The sequence below is a fragment of the Anolis sagrei genome, chromosome 4 (genome assembly GCF_037176765.1).
Source record: "Anolis sagrei isolate rAnoSag1 chromosome 4, rAnoSag1.mat, whole genome shotgun sequence".
In the NCBI taxonomy this organism is placed as follows: Eukaryota; Metazoa; Chordata; class Lepidosauria; order Squamata; family Dactyloidae; genus Anolis; species Anolis sagrei.
Window position 1 is genome coordinate 232,700,723 of NC_090024.1, and position 17,495 is coordinate 232,718,217.

Genomic DNA, 17,495 nt, shown 5'->3' on the forward strand with positions numbered 1-17,495 from the left:
AACATAAAGTTGATGGTTTAGAGGTAGTCCAAAGAGACTAAGAAACTAGGTAATGTCAACAAAACATCGGAAGCCGAATTGCAGCAGATGGGGAACTTCTGCTTACAAGCCATCAACATGTTATTTTTAATAAATAAACTAAGTTCCAGGCAAAGTATAAAGGAAAAGCACTACCTTGTGTTGAAGAGCATTCAAATCCTGAACAAAATCTGTATTCTCTTCTTCCAGCTCATCCGCTTGTTGCCTGGCCCTGTTTAGAGATCTCTGATATTCATGAAGATGGTTCTATAAGAAGTTATGGAAGCAAAAACAAAAACTCAGAAACCCAATATCACCTGCAAAAAACTATTAGAATTAGTTGAATAGCTTCACGTACAGTGATGTCTTGCATGGAACCATTAATACTATGGAGACGAGACCAGGCTATAGAGGTGGCATTGAGGCTTGTCAGCTGATGCCTGAGGGCAGGGAAGGAGCTTTCAATCTTCTGGAGATCTTCCAACAAGAGCAATACACAGCTATCACAAGCTGTTAGTGAGAGAGGAGAAAAAAATATGCAGGCCTTAGATGATATTCACAATGAACTTACAGAACTATCCTAGACAGCAGAGAGTGGCCAAGGTAGATTTAACATTTCAGCTGTTCCAGATATATTGCAGACCCATACCTGTGGAACCAGTACCTAATAATAATAATAATAATAATAATAATAATAATACTTTATTTATATACCACTCTATCTCCCCGGAGGGACTCAGGGCAGTTTCCAAACAACAACATCAAAACATACCACAACATGAACAAAAAATAACAGTAACAACAATATAAGCATGGAATTATCCAACAACACATCAATATTAAAAGAAAAAAATCCTGCCTGCTCTTCATGTCTATTTGTTAGGGCATGGAAAAGGAATGGGTCAGGACAATTAAAAAGGCTGGGTCAAGACTGATACAAATTGAAATAAGATGGGTCCAGCATTTCGGTACAGTACTGTACCAGGTAAACGACAAAAGCAAGGACGGGCTATTTCCAGGGGCCTGTTAGGAGAATGACCAGGATAATATATAGGGGGCTAGATCGTGTCCGGACAGTGTCTGGGCTGAGCTAGCACTGGTCACTGTTGAAGATTTGTTGAAACCACCAAGTCTTGAAACTCTTACGAAAAGAGGGAGTGGGGCCTGTCTTATTTCCCTTGGAAAGGTGTTCCAGAGATGGGGGGCCACCACCGAGAACACCTTCTCTCTTATCCCTACCAACTGTGCATGTGATGGAGGTGGGAGCAAGAGGAGAGCCTCCCCAGAAGATCTTAAGAGTTCGTGCCGGTTCATAGATAGAGATGCGATTGCGAAGATAGGCAGGTCCCGAATCGTTTAGGGTTTTATAGGTCATTACCTGCACCTTGAATTTGGCTCAGCAAACTTATCAGCAGCCAATGAAGCTGTTTTAATAGGGGCGTTGTATGCTCCCTATAATTTGCACCCGACTAAATTTGTTCTAGGTAAGAATTTTCTAAGTCCTCAAGGTGATTTTATGGGATGTTTTTGACAAGTTACCATAGAATTGCCTTGGTGGACCTAGCCAATTCGAACGAAGAATACCTTTCTAGAATTTTCTAAGTCCTCTAGTGTGAATCTATAGTATCTACGAATGGAAGTCATGTATTTCAAATAAATCACTTTTATCCAGTTGTCTGTTTTGACAGTAAGTTCAGGAATGTATCCCTCAAAAATATGGGAGTCTGGCTGTATTCAGAATCCCGTGCTCATCTCCATTTCTAAGCCGAAGAGCTTGCATGACTGCATGGAGCACTGTTACCTTCCTGCCGAAGCCGTGCTTATTGATCTACTCACATTTGTATGTTTTCGAACTGCTAGGTTGGCAGAAGCTGGGCCTAACAGCGAGAGCTCACCCCATACCCCAGATTCGAACCACCGATCTTTTGGTCAGCAGAGCTCGGTAGCTCAGTGGTTTAGCCTACTGTGCAGTATTTAATTATACTTCAAGAAATGTGTAGAGAAAACATAACATAACAATCTGGTGAGCGTTGGACTATCCCGACTACAGTTTTAATTGCTACATATGATGTTCAATGATGGACGTGTCAGCAAAGGTCCAACACACTCTAGTGGATTACTGTCAGAAGTCAGATCTGTGGTGCATATCATTCCAACCCCCAAGTTAAAGTTTCATAGTCCCATTGCAAAGGCAGGTGCAGAAATGAAAGGTCACAATAGGACAAGGAAGCAAATAGAGTAATGTAAAAAACTTGCCTTCGCATCTCATGTTGTCTGGGCCATCCACCACAGGAATCTCATACTTCTTAATACAGGAGTCACACTGCTTCCCTGTCAGGCCATTGGAACAGGTGCACTCCCCAGTCCGTGGGTTACAAGAACCTCCTTTGCAGTGACATTCTAAAGGGAAAAAGCAAAGGATGCATTGACCTTAGTATCCCACTTTCTCCATGAATATGAAAAGGTGAAGAGCTGAAATTCAGAATATCCAGCTAATCTCAAGAGTCAAGGTTTACAGCACTGAATCTTTAGATAGTGAGGTCATTGTAGGCCACTCATGTGCTAACACAGAACCAATCCACAGGACTTGAACCATGCTAGAGATACTGTTCTTGCATTCGGTCCAGGGTTCAATTGTTCCCTCTCTTACTGGTTTGAACATTTCACTAACTATTTCTAGATTTAATCAAATTACAGTTTGACGATATATATCAGAACCAAATTATTGTCTTTGATCTCTTTTTCAGGGAAATTATTAGGTCAAATTACAATTTACTGTACTGGCTTTCAGAGCCAAAATAGACTTTGATCAAAGCAGGAAACCATTCATTAAACTGTGTACCCACATAAAAGGATAAGGAAGAAATGCAGGAGATGCATGAGCCTGGGCTTGTTGTTTGTGATCCTCCAGCCCATGGTCTGTGGGTTTGCATGAAGTAAGCCTGTCCTTGAGTGTACACCAGTCCAATTTGTGTAACTGACCCAACTTGGAAGATGTCATCTAGGTGACAACCCTATACAGTTCTGCTTGGCAGCTTATAATAAAGAAATACTTATTTTGAGCTGAGAAACAGCAATTCTGTTATTTGCGTCTGCATATTTTATTTATTTATTTATTTACTTACTGTCTTTTTATATTGCCTTTCTCAGCCAATCGGCGACTCAAGGTGGTTTCCAACAAATCAGTACATATAAAAACATTAAAAAATATGAAACACCACAAAAGCAATAAAAACAACATCATTAGCGTCTCATTATTATCAAGCATTGTCCAGTTCCATTGTCAAATTGTTTGATTTCCTATATTAGCTACTCTGCATTTGTAAACGCTTGCTTGAACAGCCATGTTTTAACTTGCCTTCTAAACGTTAAGAGGGAGAGAGCAGATCTAATCTCCTTAGGGAGGGTGTTCCATAGCCTAGGGGCCACCACTGAGAAGGCCCTGTCTCTCGTCCCCGCCAAATGTACTTGAGATAAAGGTGAGACCGAGAGCAGACGATCTTAGAGTTCTCGATGGTTCGTAAGGAGAGACACGTTTGGACAGGTAAGCTGGGCCAGAACTGTTTAGGGCTTTATAGGCCAAAGCCAGCACTTTGAATTGGGCCCGGCAACAAACCAGCAGCCAGTGGAGCTGGAGCAACAAGGGGATTGTATGCTCCCTGAGCGCTGCTTCTGTTAGCAACCTGGCTGCTGTTCGTTGGACTAGTTGAAGCTTCCGGACTGTCTTCAAAGGCAACCCCACGTAGAGAGTGTTGCAGTAGTCTATACAGGATGTAACCAGAGAGTGGACAACCGTGGCCATGTGTGTGTGGGTGTTGTTTGGGGAGTTTATTTGGTTTTTCCATAGTTGTCGAATCCTTTCAAGTTATTATAATATGTGGTGACTTTAAGAAGACCCTATCATGGGGTTTTCTGAACAAAGTTTCTTCAGAGGAGGGTATGGCTTGCCCAAGGCCACCCAGAAGTTTTCATGACTGAGTTGGGATGTAAACTCTGGCCTCTATAGTTGTAGCATGTATCTACACTGTAGAATTAATACAGTTTGACACCACTTTAACTATCATGGCTCAATGGCATTGAATCATGGGAGATACATTTGGTGAGGCAGCAGAGAAAGCTAATACCATATATACTTGAGTATAAGCCGACCCTAATCTAAGTCGGGAAAACATATTGACTCAAGTATAAGTTGAGAGTGGGAAATGCAGCGGCTTCTGGTAAATTTCAAAATAAAAATAGATACCAATACAATTACATTAATTGAGGCATCAATTGGTTAAATGTTTTTGAATATTTACATAAAACTGCAATTTAAGATAACACTATCCAACTCTGATTAAACCATTATTCTAATCTTCCTTAACATAAATGTGCTTACGTATCCTTCCAATAATAATAATAGAGTAAAATAATAAATGTAATAAAATAATAATAATAGAGTAAAATAATGGAAATGTAATAAGAACAGTAATAAAAGAGAAAAATAAAAAATGCAATAATAATCAATAGAGTAAAATAATACATGTAATAAACATAATCAGAGAGTAAAATAATGTAAATGTAAGACTAATAATAATAAAGTAAAATAATAAATGTAATAATAAAAATAATCAACTGAGAAAATAATCAATGTAATAGTAAGAGTAATAATAGAGTAAAATAATAAATGCAATAATAATCAATAGAGTAAAATAATAAATGTAATAAACATAATAATAATAATAATAATAGCGTAAAATAATGTTAATGTAATAATAATAATAACAACAGTGTAAAATAATAATAATAATAATAATAATAATAATAATAATGGAGTAAAATAATAAATAACCTTGATTTGAGTATAAACCGAGGGAGGCTTTTTCAGTCTAAAAAAAGGACTGAAACCTCTGGCTTATACTCGAATATATATGGTAACTTGTAAAACTAGGATTCCATAGCACTGAACCATGGCACTTAAAGAAGTGTTGCACTATACTAATTCTACAATGTTGACACAGCCATACTCCAATATTTAGACCATGACATTACACTGACTTTCCCCCTAGTGAGGCATAAAAGTAATCAAAATGCACTCACTTGAGCAGCCATTTGTGCCAAGTCCCCAGTAGCCGGGTGTGCACTGCTGGCAACGGGAGCCACTCACACCTGGATTGCAACGACAGTGTCCATTTTGGGCATGGCAGTCTCTGCTCACAGATCCAATATCACAGTCACATCTCTGGCAACCTAAGCAGCTTTCATATCCATAATGCCCTTCCTAAAAGGGGAAAATATCACGTTAGTTTCCAGTTTATAAGTAGCAGGAACAACAGAGCCTGCTTTTCAGGGTTTGCTTCACTCATATCATAGTTACCTTTGCCCAACAGAATGTGAAATTATGCTAAAGGAGCATTTCTCAAAACAAAACCAATTGTATGCACTGATAGAGATGCATATTAGGGCAGAGTTGTTTAATAATCTTGGCTCAGGCAAATGATCCCTATGTTTACCCCACAGCAGACAGAAAGACTGACCAGAGCCATCTCTATGTTAACTGCTTGCATCCCCAAAAAGCAACCTACAATGGGACTGCTTATGTACTCATATGGTACTAGTTAATAGACCAAGGCCCTGCCTGATGCTAACGTCTAAGGAAAATTGTCCAAGATTCAAAGCCTACCCTAGACTCAAACTTTGAACCTTGCTAATAAATACAACAATTAAAAAATCTCCATGATTTTAAGAAAGGCTTAACACAATTCATTGACACAGATAAACAAATGGAATTAAGTAACTGGATTTCAGGTGTGTTGTAAATGTAGACAGAAAGATAACAGTGTATGCATTTTGGTTACATCTGCTTATACGTGCTTGCAATGATTTCAGACTATAGCTATACTTCTGCAATTTGCATTAATGCCATGAAAACATCACGTTACATCTTGTGTAGGAAGCACTTAGAGTAATTGGGGATAGTCCAATTTAGTTTTACCTGACAACGGTCGCAGAGCTGACCTGTCACTCCAGGTTTACAGCGACACTGGCCAGTCCTAGGATCACATGACTCAGTTCCGCAGGACAGACAGCTGCATTCTGCAAGGGGGAAAAGGACTAAGTGGGCGTTTCATGCCATTACGAGTACTTTCTTCCAGATCCAACCAAAATAAACACATAAATAAGAAATATGTTTAGGAATCAGCTACAGTATGACCCCAATATTCTAGACATTTTTTGGTTATCCTACATGATTCTATGGTATGCTTCTACTACAGGTTAATACAATGGTCTGGTTGCCCCTGACACGATAAATAAATACTACAGGTTGACCATAAAGTCACACTGGAGAACCAGGAAGTGTTAGAATGGTGTTCTCACTAGGCATTGTTAGGTCCTCCAGTGTGATCCTATGGTATGTTTCTGTTGGAAGTCATTCATTACAGAGTTTTTTTATTATTTGCTTTTCTATGATAAATTGAGGAACTTATCCACTCTGTGGATAAAGGGAATCCATTGTATTTACTTCCACTTGTATCAGTCTACCCTTAAAGAAAAGCCATAGAATTATATGTTCTAAGCCATTATTTGTTTTGAAACAAAGAATGGTGTGTTGTAGGTTTTTCGGGCTATATAGCCATGTTCTAGAAGCATTACCTCCTGACGTTTTGCCTGCATCTATGGCAAGCATCCCCAGAAGTTGACCTCACAAACTCTGAGGATGCTTGCCATAGATGCAGACAAAACGTCAGGAGAGAATGCTTCTTGAACATGGCCATATAGCCCAGAAAACTTACAACAACCGTGATTCCAACCATGAAAGCTTTCGACAATATAAAGAATGGTGCATCTGACAATTGGGGAGAGAAGAAAGGGAAGAGAGAAGGAAAGAAGATAAAATGGATCCTATCGTGCAGGTTTGATGAAAATGTTATAGACTATTGCTATAGATCAGTGGTTCCCAATCTGTGGTCCGTGGACCACCAGTGGTCCAGAAGAATGAAAATATGGTCCATGGCCTCACCATTACCACACCATTATCTGGAGGGGAGAGGCTGACTCTCAACAAAAGATTACTACTACCACATCAGCTCTATATTATTAAATAATATGGTTTTTTTTTGTGGGCGAGCAGATGGCAACTACTGGATGGCATATGTTCTGTATCAGAAACCAGAGATGATGTGCTCTATCCAAAGCAAAAAAAAAGTTGGGAATCTCTCAGTTCTTGTGGGTTTTTTCAGGCTATATGGCCATGTTCTAGAGGCATTTCTCCTGACGTTTCGCCTGCATCTATGGCAAGCATCCTCAGAGGTGAGGACCTCACCTCTGAGGATGCTTGCCATAGATGCAGGCGAAACGTCAGGAGAAATGCCTCTAGAACATGGCCATATAGCCCGAAAAAACCCACAAGAACTGAGTGATTCCAGCCATGAAAGCCTTCGACAATACAAAGTTGGGAATCATTGCTATAGACAGATACTATGACAAGTAAACGTTTCTGATTTCCAGTTGCAAAAAAGTGTTTTCATTTCACTAAGGGAACAGGGAGGATATTTCATATTTACGATGTCCTTTCCTCAAATGTTCTTTCCTCGGAGATAAGGAGCTATGACAAACAGTACTAATCCGTTTTCATTTCCTTTGACCTCCTTTTCAACAATCACCTGTCAGCATCATTTTCATAACACTATATATAATCTGTTTCTACCTCATTTATTCATGAGATCTATAAGAACTGCTGCCTGAACTTTCCCCTCCCACTCGCAATTTTCTTTTATGTCAATTTGTCTTCAGTTGCAAGCTTGAAGGTTGTGTCATACTGATCGTTGTAGGCTTCTTCATAATCTTTTTGTAAATTAAAAATGCTTTGAATAAACGGTTAGAAATGGGAAATATCTCTGTAAAGAGGGTTTAGCACAGGCATGGGCAAACTTGGGCCCTCCAGGTGTTTTGGACTTCAACTCCCACAATTCCTAACAGCCTACCGGCTGTTAGGAATTGTGGGAGTTGAAGTCCAAAACACCTGGAGGGCCCAAGTTTGCCCATGCCTGGTTTAGAACATATTCCTATTTTCTGTGCTTCTTCATATGAGAATGTTCTTTTGCCTGAGGCTTCATAAATGGATCCCAAAGTGTGGCTAGTTGCCACCTTTGAGGCAAACTTACCAGTGCAGTTCTTTGCCACCACGGCATCACCATAAAACCCAGGGGCACAGACCTCGCACCGTGGCCCTGCAGTGTTGTACATGCATCCTGTGCAGAATCCTGTCAATGCGTCACAGTCACTAAAGAGCATATTTGGGTCGGCATTTCCACTGCAGTCACAGGGCTGGCAGGAACTGCCAATCACTAGTGGATTTCCATAGTAACCTGGAGCACAACTGTGGGGAGGAAAAGTAGGTTCTCAAGAGAGTGACAAAAGCACAGCAACTGCCCCACGTCCCCACTACCTTGCTCTTATGTCTTCTTCGAGTAACACTGATTTACACCACCTTCGGCACAACCAGCTGGCAGATCCTTGATATTTACCGTTCACATGAAACTCCAGCATAACCAGATTTGCAAAGGCATTGAGTGGAAGAGCCTTTATGCACACATCCAATGGCAAAGCTGAAGTTTAAAAAAAGACAAGCAGAGGGGGAATAGTATTTAATATCTAATAAGGAAAACAAATAGCCTAGATTACAGTCAGTGCCTGTCCACAAAACTATTATAACACAAAGTAAGATCTTAAGGAACGCAGGAGGCTATCTTATAGTGAATATTTTGGAAAAGGCACAAACTTTTGGAAAGTCAATATTGGCAGTCTTCAGAAGGAGCTTGAAAACATGGTGGCCCCTCGGCTATGGAATGCCCTACCGGCAGACATCAGGCAGGCACCTTCGCTGCTGACGTTTCGGAGAATGGTTAAGACCTGGCTTTATGAACAAGCGTTTGGTTAAGCAGTGCAACCAATCATAGGAAGACGGAAAATGGAACATAGGAATGGCACAAGGATTATGAGAACGTATCTGATTTCAACTGAGGCGTTATGTTATGTTTGTTTTGTTGATCTGTCTTGTTGATTGTTAATTGTTGTGGATTGATGCTGTTGATCCTGTTTGTTGCATTGTTATGTTTTAATTGCACTGACACTGTTTGATAATTGTACCATGTAAACCGCATTGAGTCGCCTGTTAAGGGCTGAAAAATGCGGTATAGAAATAAAGCAAATAAATAATAAATAAATAACATGGATGTTCCAGTGTGCCTTCCCAGATTAAGGAATCTCAAGCAATTGTCCCTAAAGCACTTTATGAGAGAGTTAGAATTGTCTGCACACCCTTCTATTCCCAAAATATCCATTCTATCTCACCTGGACATGCTCAGCATTTTTAGAATTTTAACCATTACATTTGGCCCTGCCACAGGTTTTTAACAGTGTTGTGCTTTTGTTACTGTTTTATTGCTTGCTTATTTGTTGTTGCATTATATTGTTGTCTGTTGTGTTTTTGTTAATGATGTACTTTGGGCTCGGCCTCTTGTAAGCAACACCGAGTCCTGCAGGAGATGGTAGCGGGGTACAAATAAAGGATGATGATGATGATGATGATGATGATTATTATTATTATTATTAAAGGCATCCATAACCTTTTGGGGAATCCAGAATCACCAAAACCTTTTGGAAAGGATGACTTCAGGGGATTTTAATTGGCATTCACTACCATTTGGAAAATCATAACCTTTTTGTAAAGTATGATCTTCCTGAGAAGAGCTAAAAACTTGTTTGAGTCAATCTTCTCTTTAGTGATATATATCCACTTGTATTCAGGCAAGGCAATTAGGTTTCTCAGCTGTTAAACTGATAAACTTGGTCATCTCTTTTAATTGTTAGGAACAAAGATTATGCCAATGCACAAAATACATAGCAGATCTTCAGAAGTGTTATTTCAGTTTCCCAAAAAACATCTACCCTCCCATAAAATATATTTGGTGTTAAATCATGCTCTCAAGAGACAAAAATGAGTAGTCTTAGTTAAAAATAAGATAGAGTAGAGTCTCGCTTGTCCAACATAAATGGGCCAGCAAAACGTTGGATAAGCGAAAATATTGGATAACAAAGAAAGATTAAGGGCTGAAACACTGGAAACTAGGGTTCAAATCTCTGTTCAGTCATGTAATCCCAAAGGGGAACCTAAAATAAGTCACGCATTCTTGGTTTCAGGAGGAGGCAAAAGCAAAAGCTCTCTTGCCAAGAAAACTCCACAGTTGTCATACGTCAGAAACAACTTGAAGACATACAACAAAATACTGCATTATGCAATGCTCCTGTTCAGGGAATTAACACTGATAATGAATGAAACCCTAAACTTGCTCAATATTTTCCTCCTTTTGTTACCTGAAGAAAAAATATCAATATTCTTAGAGAAGACAGTGAAAGAACAAAGGAATAATTTTAAATATGAGTGGCTTTCCCCCCTTCCCTTTATTTAAAAGCCAAATTATTGTTAACACAAACACATATGCTAAATGAGAACAACATGCTTAAGAGAAGAGGCTCACTTGTTAGATGCAACTGAAAGAGGACAGGGGCATCCTATGCACTGCAGAGGCCCGCTGAGCGAAGAGTTCCCCACAAAACCATTCTTGCAACTTTCACAGTGGTCACCTTCTGTGTTGTGCTGGCAGTTCTGCACATAAACAAGATAAACTAACTCAGCATATTCAGCAGATAGTTTTTGTCTTCATGATCTCCATGAGAAAAGCTCGCTATGGTTTTAAAGTTCTGCCTAGCCCTGTGGTGTTCCATAAGAAAAATGAATTGGCCTCAGATATGCATTCTTCTTCTCCAGAAGTAGGTGTAATAAGGATCATTGTTGAAATGGATGAGCTGGTGTCCTAATAGCTTTCTGAATCCTCTCCACACTCTATTTAGTAATAATAGCACTGATAACAACAACAACAAAAAAACCCCACCACTTTATTTATATTCCGCTCTATCTCCCTGAGGGGACTCTGAGTTGATTATAACATATATAGATAGGCAAACATTCAATACCTTTAATACAGTGAAATAACAATGATACACAAAAACACAGAACAATGGTAAAGGCTTTCCCTTTCATCTCCGGCTTCTGGAGGTGGTGCTCAACTCCAGCCATGGGATGGTGCTCTTTCTCCATTTCCAAGCTAAGAAGCCTGTTGTCCGTAGACACCTCCTAGTGACATTGCTGGTATGGGTGCCTTTATTACCTTCCCATAGAAACCGTACCTATTGATCTACTCACATTTGCATGCTTTTGAACTGCTAGGTTGGCAGGAGCTAGGGCTAACAGTGAGAGCTCACCCTGACCCGCAGCATCAAACTGCAAAACTTCAGGACAGCAGTTCAGCAGCACAAGGGTTTAACCCATTGCGGCAAACAGCCCCCCCCCCCCAAATGCGGTTATTAGGTGCATGTTTCATAGCACTGAGATTTATTAAATATATATACATTCTTAGTCTCCATAGAGTTACTGCACAAATGCAGCACACAATTAAAAATCTTGAGACTCTACTTTATCTCTCCTTCTTTTTCCTTTCCTTCACTCTGTGTTACTTCTCCCTTTAAAGAAAACCAGCCAAGCTTTTCTTCAAAATAACCCATGTACTGATGGAGAGAGGAAAAGAGTATTAAGGGTCTCAACCACTGAAGAACAAGAAGTATGGAAAATGTAATTACTTGGACTCTTATGTGTAAGAGAATACTCTTAAAGAGAGTCTTGTGTGCAGACGAAGAAACTTCCCAATATAGTTTCAAACACAATGGTAATCATATTTCATTACAAAGGATAATAAAACATTATTTTGCCTATATAAGAGCAATTGGAGCTTATGCAGTCTAAATTTAATATGATTCAAAGGAGAACTCTTTTAGTAAAATTTAGTGAGATTAATATTTGGTGTACTTACAATGCATAGTCCAGATCCTGGAAGGCACTGATCTGAGTGACCATTGCAATTACATGGAATGCATTTTCCCAGGAAAAGACCTTTGGTATCCCTGTAATAGCCTGGAGCACATTCCTAAGAGCAAAAAAGGAGATAATAATAATAATAATAATAATAATAATAATAATAATAAATCAGATCCCAAATGTAGACTCTGCAAGGAAACAGATGAAAAAATAGATCACATCCTCAGCTGCTGCAAGAAGATCGCGCAGACACACTACAAGCAGAGGCATAACACCGTTGCAAAGATGATTAATTGGAACTTGTGCCACAAATACCATCTGCCTGCGACAAAGAACTGGTGGGGTCACAAGCCTGAAAAAGTTACAGAAAATGAACACATCAAACTACTCTGGAACTTCTGAATTCAGACTGACAGAGTTTTGGAGCACAATACTCCTGACCTCACAATCGTGTTAAAAAACAAAGTATGGATCGTCAATGTTGCAATCCCAGGTAACAGCAGGATTGAAGAGAAACAACTGGAAAAGCTGACATGATATGAGGATTTAAAGATCGAACTGCAAAGACTCTGGCACAAGCCAGTCAAGGTGGTCCCAGTGGTGATCGGCACACTGGATGCAGTGCCTAAGGACCATGGCTTGCACTCAAACACAATTGGCGCTGACAAAATTACCATCTGCCAGCTGCAGAAGGCCACCCTACTGGGATCTGCACGCATTATTCGCCGATACATCACACAGTCCTAGACACTTGGGAAATGTCCGACATGTGATCCAATACAACAGCCAGCAGAGTTATCTTGTCTGCTGTGGACTCATCTTGTTGTGTTTCAAATAATAATAATAATAATAATAATAATAATAATGAAGGAACAGCAAAAATAAAGCACAGTGGCAAACATGCAATGCCAAGGATAACATATAACAAATCATAATCAATCTCAATAAAAATTATAAAAGCAATTTAAACAAACAAGACATAACATACATACAATTACAACATACAATTACAACATATTATATCATTAAAATCTCTTTAAAATTCAACTAAAATTATGGAGTGAAGATGGTAAACAGCAGATTAGTGAAGGTAGATGTTCAGCAACTAGGCAAGGGTGCATATAAGGTGTAATCTGTCCAACTTTAAACCTTTATCAGTAGGCAGACATTTGTAGTCGGAAGACACTTAGAAGTTCTTCCTTGAATTCCCAGCTTGTTGCTTACCTGAAAGTCTTTCTGTTTGGGTTATTCCATCATAATGCTCAGAGCGAGCAAACAAGCCATTTCAGTCCCCCTAGCAGCCTTCCTGGATATATCTGGTTAACCTGGGTCTCCACAGAAAATAATCTTGAAATGGATCTAGTGAGGAAGCCTGGTCAGAGACTGCTTTTGTTTTGTTTCTGTTCTTTTTGGTTGGGCATCAATGCGAGTGTGTGCTGTATATTTGCTCTACTCAGTAAAGCTATACGTTTGCTTTTACTGAAGTCTCAAAGTGTCCATTCTTCTATGCTTCAAAGTTTCTGTTGCACTCTGACACATTCAACATCAAGACATTATGCTGCAAATTCTTACATTATTGAAGATTTTAATTTCATAGATTGATGGGCAATGGGGATCTAAACCTGTTTTTTAATAAGATGTATTGTCACAAAACCTGACAAAGACAGACTTCTCATAAGCAGCCCCCATAAGGCTTCCTTACTAGATCCAATCCAGGATTATTGTCTGTGGAGACCCAGATTAGCCAGATATATCCAGGAAGTCTGCTAGAAGGACTGAAATTGCTTGTTTGCTTGCTCTCCTCCAACCTTGCTGCTGTGTAGCAGCTGAAATAATACTAAAATAATCTCTCTGAATCTGGAGGCTGTATATAGCATCTAACTGACATGTCTATTATCTATTAATAACATATCAAAAGCTTTACCAGATCAGAATAAATGCTTGGCTGGTTGAACACTGTACTTTTTCATATAGGGGAACAGCTCAAACCCTTTGACTATTTTAGTAGCCACTTTCTGTACTTTTCTCCAACCTTCACAAGAGCTGGACAGACCCGCACAATGTATTCTAAACGGGCTGTACTTCAAATTTGTGTGGCAGCATTATGATATTGGAAGCTCTATTTTCAATCAATCCCTCAATGGTCCTTAACATGGAAACTCATCTTTTTCAGACCTGTATTGTCGAAGGCTTTCATGGCCGGAATCACTGGGTTGTTGTAAGTTTTTCAGGCTGTATGACCACGTTCCAGAAGCATTCTCTCCTGAGGTTTTGCCTGCATCTATGGCAGGCATCCTCAGAGGATCTCACAACATCTCATGATGCCTGCCATAGATGTAGGTGAAATGTCAGAAGAGAATGCTTCTAGAACATGGCCATACAGTCTGAAAAACTTACAACAACCCAGTTTTTCCACACCTGTCACAGACATTTGCAATGTAATGGAATGAAGCATGGGCAATCTGATTATAAGTTCCAACAATGTCATCTGGGAAGGGAATCCCAATCTGTGCAATCTGAGCAGGGTTTGAGTGCTCTGCAAAAATCCTGACATGAATATTTTCTTACCTGGCAAGAATCTCCTCTGTAATTGGCTGGGCACATGCAAAGCTCCACATTGCTGGCTTGAATGCCTCCACCAGTCTCTACTGCTCTCTGCAGTATCACTCGATGAAGGGAGACTGATGACGATATCTGGGAGAAGAGAGCTCGGATCTGCAGCTGCTCCAAGTTGGCCAGAACCATCATAAGCTCTTCCCTGGAAACAGGGTTGTGTGTCTCAGTGTGTCTGAAGTTACCCTGTGGAAGACAAGCTATATTGAAGAACTAGCACATGTCTAGAATAAATAGAAAATACAATAACAATACACAGAGGGCATTATGGAAACTGTGGCGCAGTTGGCTGGGAGTGAGCTGCATTAAGATCACTATTGACCGAAAGGTCATGAGTTTGAAGCCAGCCCAGGTCGGAGTGAGTTTCCGACCAATTTGTGTAGCTTGCTGTCAACCTTTGCAGCCCAAAAGTACGAAATTTAGGTACTGCTTATGCAGGGAGGCTAATTTAACTAATTTACGATGCCATAAAAATCTCCAGCAAGTGTGCAAAGAATAAGGAAGTACTTCATCAGTGTCACAAATGGACAGTAAAGTGACAGCTCCCCTGGTGGCCAGGAAACCCTAATGAAAGCTGGAATGTTAAATAGCCTCTGTGTGTCTGTCTACATATGTTGTGAGTCTATGACATTGAATGCTTGCCATGTATATGTACAATGCAATCCGCCCTGAGTCCCCTGTGAGGTGAGAAGGGTGGAATGTAAATACTGTAAATAAATAAATAAATAAATAAATAAATAAACTGATACAAGTATACAGGTTGAGTATTCCTTGGGAACAGAAGGTTTTTGGATTTTGGAATACTTGTATTTGTGTGTATATGTCTAAGGAGATATCTTGAAGATAGAACCCAAGTCTAAACACGAAATATATATTTCATATATATTTTATACACAAATTGAAGGACATTTTATACATAGTCTTTCAATAACTTTATGCATGAAATTAAGGTTGAGGACACTGAACTATCAAAAAGCAGAGGTGTCACTATTTCAGCTACCTATAAGAACAATTTTGTACTTTGGATTTCCAGATAAGATGTGCTCAAGCTGTGCATCAATTTACAGCAACCAATGGGTTCAATGCTTGCATGTTATTGTCAATCTGAACTGACCTCCAACAGCTGGAGTTGCCCTTCATAAGTCTCTCCAGGAATAGGATAGTTGCCTTCAAGAAACATAATGCTCATTTGGTTTCCCTAGGAAAGGAACAAAAGACATACCAACTATTAAACTGAAGCACTTTTTATGGAGTACCATTTATCCCAAGGAAGGAGGGCAATGCAAACTGTACCTTGAGAATCACATCAGGCCTGGATTCCACCGGTATGAACACGTCGCCCCTCCGAGTGTCTGAGTGCAACTGATAGCGCAAGTACCCACCATACGATGAAACCTGCAATTGGGGGCAAACAACAACACGTTTCATTTAGAAATTCTTAAAACCTTGACTCCTTAAATCAAGATTCTAGGTCAATTTCTGCACAGGTTTCTCTCAGCAAAGCACTGCATTTCTTGAAGTTTGTTTTTAGTAGTTTACATGATTATCTCAAACATAACACAAAGCAGCAGTACTGGCATAATTAAATGAGCAGAGAGCAAATATAACTCCATGGTATTACATTACAGATCTTACATATGTATCATTGCCCAATGTCCTCCAATCTATAGGACTAGACCTTTAAGGGAGAAAGGGCTGCAGAGGAGGAAAAAGCATAAATGGGTTGCTGTGAGTTTTCTGGGCTGTATGGCCATGTTTCAGAAGTATTCTCTCTTGATGTTTCAATGACATCTATGGCAGACATCCTTAGAAGTTGAGGGGCCTGTTTGAAACTAGGCAAGTGGAATGTCCAAGGTGGGAGAAAGAATTCTTGTTTGCTTGAGACAAGTGTGAATGTTGTAATTAGTCACCTTGGTTAGCACTGAATGGCCTTGCAGCTCCAAAGCCTGGCTGCTTCCTGCCTGGGTGAATCCTTTGTTTGGAGGTGTTAGATGGCCCTTGGTCCAGCTAATTTTGACTACCTTCCCTCAACACATCTACACAATTGTATTACAGGTGTGACCACCAATGCAGTGCACCAACAGGATTTTGGCCTTAATTTTGACTCATAATTCAGCCACTGGCAAACTTTATGGGATGGAGGGACAACTAACATCAGCCAGGGCCACTGTCACTTACCTGGTCTCCAAGATATGAACTGGGAGCATGCCAGTAAAGTTCCTGGAAGGAGTCAAGAAAATTCCGAAGATCCGCACGAACAATCTCATCTTCCAAACTGACGAAAGTTGGGACCTCCTGACGCTCTCCACTCAACAAACTCCACCCACTCATATCAATAAACTAAGAAATAGATAAAGAAATGTTTCAGAAACACTGAATTGTCTAGGTAAGTAAATACATCAATGCAAGACTGCTCAGGTGCTTCAAAACGTTTTTGTAATAAGTCATTTTCAAAACCATGGTCCTGACATCTGTCTTTCTACCAACATTTAATGTCCCTTGATCAGCATTCATTGACATCCTATTTATGTGAAAAAGGACGAAAGATGTCTGTTATGATGCAGCACTGGTTGTAGCTAAGAATCTGTAAAAGTATATGTCTGATCACTTTTGTATTAAAATATTCAAGATCATAATCACCTGTTTTACTGTCCTTCCCTGGATTCCCAAAGGAATCTGGTTGGCCACTATTGGAAATAGGAATCTGGATTAAGCAGACCTTTGGTATGATTCAATATGGCTTTTCTTGTGTCTGGTTGGAAACTTTGCTCATTCAGAACACTGCACATACCCGGTTGTTGTAGGTTTTTTCAGGCTGTGTGGCCATGGTCTAGAGGCATTATCTCCTGATGTTTCGCCTGCATCTATGGCAAGCATCCTCAGAGGTAGTGAGGATACTTGCCATAGATGTTGGCGAAACATCAGGAGAGAATGCCTCTAGACCATGGCC

The 17,495-nt window shown here is 39.8% G+C and overlaps 1 protein-coding gene across 3 annotated transcripts in view; it reads right to left on the reverse strand.

The window, feature by feature from the left end:
* LAMA5 (laminin subunit alpha 5) overlaps positions 1–17,495 on the reverse strand; it is a 253,667-nt gene that overhangs the window by 59,364 nt on the left and 176,808 nt on the right. For all 3 annotated transcript variants that reach the window (XM_067468220.1, XM_067468219.1, XM_067468218.1), the window contains exons 38-50: positions 16,724–16,885; positions 15,839–15,940; positions 15,660–15,743; positions 14,501–14,731; positions 11,928–12,041; positions 10,539–10,666; positions 8,526–8,606; positions 8,163–8,377; positions 5,993–6,093; positions 5,098–5,278; positions 2,275–2,418; positions 377–528; positions 175–285 (exon numbers count right to left, since the gene is read on the reverse strand). In XM_067468220.1, the coding sequence (XP_067324321.1) occupies positions 175–285; positions 377–528; positions 2,275–2,418; positions 5,098–5,278; positions 5,993–6,093; positions 8,163–8,377; positions 8,526–8,606; positions 10,539–10,666; positions 11,928–12,041; positions 14,501–14,731; positions 15,660–15,743; positions 15,839–15,940; positions 16,724–16,885 (1,806 nt within the window). The remainder of the gene's footprint in view (positions 1–174; positions 286–376; positions 529–2,274; positions 2,419–5,097; positions 5,279–5,992; positions 6,094–8,162; positions 8,378–8,525; positions 8,607–10,538; positions 10,667–11,927; positions 12,042–14,500; positions 14,732–15,659; positions 15,744–15,838; positions 15,941–16,723; positions 16,886–17,495) is intronic.